The sequence below is a fragment of the Salvelinus fontinalis genome, unplaced genomic scaffold (assembly GCF_029448725.1).
Source record: "Salvelinus fontinalis isolate EN_2023a unplaced genomic scaffold, ASM2944872v1 scaffold_0951, whole genome shotgun sequence".
Taxonomy (NCBI): Eukaryota; Metazoa; Chordata; class Actinopteri; order Salmoniformes; family Salmonidae; genus Salvelinus; species Salvelinus fontinalis.
In genome coordinates, this window is record NW_026601160.1 from 30,001 (window position 1) to 37,500 (window position 7,500).

Genomic DNA, 7,500 nt, shown 5'->3' on the forward strand with positions numbered 1-7,500 from the left:
TGCAAGAGCACAGCGCAGAATGCTCAATGAGGTTAAGAAGAATCCTAGAGTGTCAGCTAAAGACTTACAGAAATCTCTGGAACATGCTGACATATTAGAGTCTACGATATAGAAAACACTAAACAAGAATGGTGTTCATGGGAGGACACCACGGAAGAAGCCACTGCTCTCCAAAAAAAAACATTTCTGCACGTCTGAAGTTTGCAAAAGTGAACCTGAATGTTCCGCAGCGCTACTGACAAAATATTCTGTGGACAGAGGAAACTACAGTTGAGTTGTTTGGAAGGAACACACAACACTATGTGTGGAGAAAAAAACACACAGCACACCAACATGAAAACCTCATCCCAACTGTAAAGTATGGTGGAGGGAGCATCATGATTTGGGGCTGAACTGCCTCAGGGCCTGGACAGCTTGCCTTCATCGACAGAAAAATCAACTCCCATGTTTATCAAGACATTTTGCAGGAGAATGTTAGGCTATCTGTCTGCCAATTGAAGCTCAAGAGGATTTGGGTGATGCAACAGGACAACAACCCAAAACACAGAAGTAAATCTACAACAGAATGGCTTCAACAGAAGAAAATACGCCTTCTGGAGTGGCCCACTCAGAGTCCTGACCTCAACCCGATTGAGATGCTGTGGCATGACCTCGAGAGAGCAGTTCACACCAGACATCCCAAGAATATTGCTGAACTGAAACAGTTATGTAAAGAGGAATGGTCCAAAATGTCTCCTGTTGTGTAGGTCTGTGCAGGTCTGATCCGCAACTGTGTTTGCTTGAGGTTGTTGCTGCCAAAGGAGGGTCAACCAGTTATTAAATCCGAGGGTTCATATATTTTTTTCACCCTGCACTGTGAATGTTTACACCATGTGTTCAATAAAGACATGAAAACGTATACGTTTTTGTGTGTTATTAGTTTAAACAGACTGTGTTTGTCATTTGTTGTGACCTAGATGAAGATCAGATCAAATTTTATGACCAATTCATGCAGAAATCCAGGTATTTCCAAAGGGTTCACATACTTTTTCTTGCCACTGTATGTGATATGTGGGCATGTGCACACGTGTGCCTAAATGCTTATATGTGGATTCTGTGCATATATGTGTATGCATACAAACTTTTCTGTCTGTTTGTCTTCCTCTGTCTGTCTGTCTGTCTTCCTCTGTCTGTCTGTCTGTCTTCCTCTGTCTGTCTGTCTGTCTTCCTCTGTCTGTCTGTCTGTCTTCCTCTGTCTGTCTGTCTGTCTTCCTCTGTCTGTCTGTCTGTCTTCCTCTGTCTGTCTGTCTGTCTTCCTCTGTCTTCCTCTGTCTGTCTGTCTGTCTTCCTCTGTCTTCCTCTGTCTGTCTGTCTGTCTGTCTGTCTGTCTGTCTGTCTGTCTGTCTGTCTGTCTGTCTGTCTGTCTGTCTGTCTGTCTGTCTGTGTGTGTGTGTGTGTGTGTGTTCTTACCGCTTGGCGGTAGGGAAGTAACGGGAGCACTCTGTTCCATCCCAGGCACAGTAGGGGTCGCGGGCCAGACAGCACTCAGCGCAAGCCTTCCCGTACACCTCACAGCGGTGCAAAGGCATCTGGGAAACGCCTAGCGCCGAGCCCAGGTACAGCTGTTGCTGTTTGGTGGAAAGCTCCATTGCCGTGATGGGGGTGGGCTCCTGCAGAAAGACACAGTTAGAGAAGATATAACACTCTGATTCATTTAGACACCCCCCTCATAACTCCCTCTGGGATTTCCCCACTCCTCCCTTTTATTTCAGAGCTAGACATTGATGATGCACCCTTCCCTTCCCAACGAAATGACTGGTGTTCTATTAGACTTCCTTGAATATTTGCCATGTAAATGCAATCAATTATAACCATAAGCAGTTTCCCAGTGTGTGACCGTACCCTGAACACGGTCATCTCCTCCAGGACCACCTCTTCCAGGTCATGCCAGCTCTCTCTTGGGATGGTAACCACCTTCAGGACCGTGCCCAGGTCTACAACAGGAAACATAAGTCAGTATTCAGTTATCTATCTGACCCTAACCACCTTCGGGACCGTGCCCAGGTCTACAACAGCACATTCAATACACTACAATATAACTGTACAGTCATTCAAGGTCAAAAGAAGGAGGCAACGAATCATTGCAGGATTTTCTTTTTTATTGAAGTTGATGTCAAGGTGAGCTTCGCTCAAGGGGACATTTGCTTGGCTTTTGAGCTCATGCAGCTAACAACCTTGAGCACAAATCATAAATTCCCTAAAAAAAACATGGACTTTTTTTATGTAGCATTCAACCAGTTGGATTGGTAATAAAATTTAAAAAAAGGATAATCTAAAAATAAATGAATCATATCTCACTGACCTGTTCCAATGAACATGACGTCGTACTGTCCGTCCTCGGCCTCCACCTTGTCCACCACTAGCTGGGAGAACTGGTAGTCCACATCAGTCCTCACCACGATGGGACGACCCCCGATGGGGTGCACGGGGTTAAACATAGCCGGGTGGCCCCGCGCAAAGGTGATCACATCATCAGGGAGGTCCTTGGTGGAGTCAAAGCCCCCAAACGTTTTACTGGGGCACTATGAAGAACAAGAGGCTATAGGTCAGGTTTAAGACATCTATGTGTCTGGAACTGAGGTCATAGTTGGGGCACTATGAAGAACAGGAGGTTATAGAGTTAACAAGTCACATTCAATACATCTATGTGTCTGGAACTGAGGTCATATGTATTTCATGTTGAGCCGTGTTCTAATAAATATGAAATATGGTTATTGAGGTTATTGTGATGAATACTAATGTTTCCCTTTCGTAAGACACCTAGTACCTTGCTATAACTATTGATATTAATGACTTCTATAAAACTTGACATGTGTGCCATCAGTCACTTGCTTCTTCCATACGCAAATATAGGTTCTAAGTATCAGTTGTGAATTACTTGTATTTGTCTATTAGCTTCTAAGTAGCAGCTATGAGGTGCTATAACTTGCCATAACCCCCAAATGACCCCCCCCTATGACTCACCGTGCCAGGGCGGGGGTAGGGCACCCTCCCCTGGAAGGGTACCCACTGGTAGGTGGGCCCATCTCGGTGGGCATAGGGACCCAGGAAGACCCTCCGGATGTCTGCCATGTTGTACATACACACTGCTGAGCCTTTGAATATGTTACTGTAGAGGAGGAGTAGGGAGGGAGGGAGAGAGAGAGGATGAGAGGAGAGGTAGAGGGAAAGAAAGAGAGAGGGAGAGAGAGTGAGAGAGAGGGGGGGGGAGACTGTGAGACCCATCACCATCACAACATAAGACAATAACAATATCCAGGTCTGATATTATAGCTGTAGAAGAGGACAGAATCAAAGCTCACCCTGACATACAACAGACAGACCAAGGAGAATGTTGTCATCATTTAATGGAGAGGATGACGGTTAGAAACATGGCTGTGATAGAATCCAGCTTTCAGAGAATGGACAGGAATTTAGGCCGGTTACCAACGAGCCAGACCGTAATTCACCCCTAATGGAACACAGTTGGAGGGAATGCTGTGTCGCAGTGTCGCAGTATTCCACCACTGTAGGTATTCCAATGGACAACTCCATAATTTGTTCCAAGTGCTAAAGTGTATCCGTGTGAATTGTAGGGCTGGACAAAATCATTTACAAGAAATTATTCAAGACCATAAAAATTCCTCTACAATGAATTTAAACAAATCCATACACTGCCATAAAATACAAAAGAATACATTTGAATTGACTAAATGCACATAATCCTGATTATTTATGGACAGTAGTTTATTGGTACATCTGAAACTCAACCCTATTCCCCTGTGGCTTGGGTAAAGTCGTGCACAGAGAATAGTACAGAGAATAGTATCACTTGAGATTAGAGCTGGGCGATGTGGAAAACAATCCATTTCACAATAAATTGCCTGAATTGATGCGATAATGATAAATAGAACGTTACGTTTATAACAGCAGTGTTCAACCGCACAAATATTACAAAAATAAAAAAAGTGGAAAACATATTTCTTTGCAACAAGGCCTATTGAGCAAATGACACTCACTGGAGTATCTGACATAGAGTTTGGAAAAGCAGCTGCGACTCGGCGACCAGTGCGGCGAGTGCCGCTGGCTGTTGAGAAGCTTTCTTGACATGGACATAATGTTTACTATCACATGGCTGACCGCTGTTTAACCAGCTAAACAGCTGCTCTTAGTGAACATCTTTCTAAAACAGAAAATGGACCCAATTCAATGGATATCAATCAACAAAGAGGTAAGAATGTGTGTGCTATAAGAATATGTTGAAGGATAGCTGTATTGGGTGCAGATGACTGAACTGCTCACTTTTGTGTCTGTGTCTGCAGGTATTACCTCTTCAATGAATATCCCATAAGCCTCTACATTATGGACAAGACATGTGTATGAAAACCATTATCAAAACAGCTTTTTTCATTCATCACCACAAAAGCCAAGGTATGAATACTGTTGTGTGCATGTTTTGTTAATCATCTGTATAATGACTATTTTTGGGATTCACAGACTTCACTCTCCCTACACCTCTGATGAATATAACAGGAAACCTGTTCGATCACCATGCACTGGAAAATCATTCTGGCTATGGATACGGAGAACATCAACACATTAACATCAACACACCAGAGGAGATAACCATTAGACTTGGGGCTCTGCTGGGAGTTGACCTCATATTTAGATGTATTAATTCTGCTTTGCAACTAAAATCATAATTAACACTGACAACTACAATATTATGTTATTGTTGTTATTGTTGTGCATATTAATATTATTATTAATAATAACAATAATATTAATAATAATAGGGTAGGGTAGGGGAGTTAGTTCAAAAATGTACCCCAAAGGTTCTTCAAAAAGTTCTTCAAGGAACCATTAAAAGGGGTTGTTAAAAGGGGTTATTTGAAGAACCCTTTTAAAGGTGTTCCCAGACAGCTTCAATTTGAAGAACCCCTAAAGGATACTCCAGGAACGTTTTATTTTTAGAGTGTACAGCACAAACTGATCTGGGACCTTGGCTATAAAGCACAAACTGGTCTGGGACCTTGGCTACAAAGCACAACCTGGTCTGGGACCTTGGCTACAAAGCACAAACTGGTCTGGGACCTTTTGCTATAAGGCACAAACTGATCTGGGACCTTGGCTATAAAGCACAAACTGGTCTGGGACCTTGGCTACAAAGCACAACCTGGTCTGGGACCTTGGCTATTCAGCACAAACTGATCTGGGACCTTTTGCTATAAGGCACAAACTGATCTGGGACCTTTTGCTATAAGGCACAAACTGATCTGGGACCTTGGCTATAAAGCACAAACTGGTCTGGGACCTTGGCTACAAAGCACAACCTGGTCTGGGACCTTGGCTATTCAGCACAAACTGATCTGGGACCTTTTGCTATAAGGCACAAACTGGTCTGGGACCTTTTGCTATAAGGCACAGACTGATCTGGGACCTTTTGCTATAAGGCACAAACTGGTCTGGGACCTTGGCTATTCAGCACAAACTGATCTGGGACCTTAGCTATACAGTACAAACTGATCTGGGACCAGGCTAGCATATTGTGACAATGACTATAGGAGTTGGCTATACAGCACAAACTGATCTGGGACCAGGCTAGCAGTGATGTGGGGGGCACAGGAGCATCTGTCCACCCAGAACCCCAGATATCAGTAAACCATTAAAGATTAATGGAGGAGCTTTTGTAAAATGTTAATTAGGGAGAAATGTAATTAACCGCTGGGCATACACAAACACTCCAATCTCTGACACGCCTGAATGGTGGACAGACACTAGTGCATATTGAATACACACACACACACACACACACACACACACACACACACACACACACACACACACACACACACACACACACACACACACACACACACACACACACACACACACACACACACACACACACACACACACACACACACACACACACACACACACACACACACACACCCCACTGGTATCAGTACCATCGATCTATCAGCAGCAGCCTATGGGCCTCATTAAGTAGAGTATTAAAAGCCAGTCCCCTGAATCCCCGGCTCTATTCATCTCTGAAACAGGCCACTTACAAAAACAATTAAACCAGTCTAATTCCACAAAGCCTGTAATTGAATTTTCAAGTGCTGTGTTACACTACATGCATTAGAGATGGTGGAGAGGGACAGGCCCGCACAGTGATTGGTTAAACAAAATGATGGGCCTGTTTTGTTTGTTAACGAGCTTGGCCTCTCCCTCTCTGTCCCTCCCCCCCTCTCTCTACCTCCCTCTCTCTCTCCCCCCCTCTCCACTAACCTCTCCTCTCTCCACCCCCCTCTCTCTCTCTTCTCATTCTCTCTGTATTCATTCTTATTATTAGGTCTGTGATTAATGATGAAGTGTTTGTCCTAATCGTGCGGCGTCGGCTCCAGACAATGCCGCTCGAACACGGCACGCCGAACGCCGCAAGCCGCCTAATCCATCATCTGAAGAAGCACCCCTCGCCACCATTGTTTTTCGCCTCCCGCCGCTTTTAACTCGCTTATTTCATCTCGTACTGCCCAACAGTGTGTACAGTACAATAGAACCACGGCTCTGGAGGCTGCCCCTGTCGAGGTTTGAGCGTCGGCCATGGAGAGGGAGACGTTCTCTGGGGAGCGAGGATTGTCCCCCCCCTCCCCCACCCCACTACCTCTCCACCACTTAATCCGATTTAGCTCCAAGGTTCCACAGAGTTTTACAATGAAAGGGGACAGGTAGCAGAGAACGGGGAATAGGCTAAAAGGGATTTTCAATTTGAGGAGGAGGTAAGACAAGGTGATGTCTGGCCACCTGTAAGTGGATTAAAGGAGGAAAAAAGGATTTTGTAAAGGATTGTTTAGGGATTACAGAAAGAGAGAGAGGACAGCAGAGATAAGAGCTTTGTGTGTTTTAGTAATTTGTCTAGAATGGTTTCACTGTTATACAATACAGATCCCCTAGCAAACATAGCACATAGCAGCGCACGTGTACTATAATCAATAGTTGTAATATTGAATACGCACAAGGGCACAGTAGGTTTTATGAATCATAAATATCTAGATCATTACCTAGAAGTGGTGAAGACAGCATAGATTACTGGGTTCTTAGGATCTTTGGAGCTCATCAGAAAGACATCCTCTGAAACACATAGAAACCACATCAGAACATTAGCACAACCATCCCAACATCATACAGTGTTTCAATGAAACGATGTTACGATACGTACCCCTCTCGGATAGAAAGTACCCACAGAGAGGCTCACATACACACACACAGTTCCTTACGCAGCTCGTCGAAGTGTGTGTCGATGCCGTTGAGGCCTGGCACTGAACAGGTCAGTCTGGCCTTGAGGAAGGTGGTCCACTTGTTGACCAGACTCCTGTGACCTCCCAGGTCATTCTGCAGGGACAGGCACACACAAACACACACACACACACACGTTACACACACAAATAAACACACACACGTTACACACACAAA

At 44.5% G+C, this 7,500-nt stretch overlaps 1 protein-coding gene across 1 annotated transcript in view; it reads right to left on the minus strand.

Moving 5' to 3' along the window:
* The window catches only part of LOC129847803 (semaphorin-3ab-like), a 31,480-nt gene that overhangs the window by 6,891 nt on the left and 17,089 nt on the right, over positions 1–7,500 (minus strand). Inside the window, exons 7-12 of the mRNA XM_055915485.1 lie at positions 7,305–7,419; positions 7,089–7,158; positions 3,004–3,148; positions 2,342–2,561; positions 1,882–1,973; positions 1,450–1,649 (exon numbers count right to left, since the gene is read on the minus strand). Coding sequence (XP_055771460.1) covers positions 1,450–1,649; positions 1,882–1,973; positions 2,342–2,561; positions 3,004–3,148; positions 7,089–7,158; positions 7,305–7,419 — 842 coding nt within the window. The remainder of the gene's footprint in view (positions 1–1,449; positions 1,650–1,881; positions 1,974–2,341; positions 2,562–3,003; positions 3,149–7,088; positions 7,159–7,304; positions 7,420–7,500) is intronic.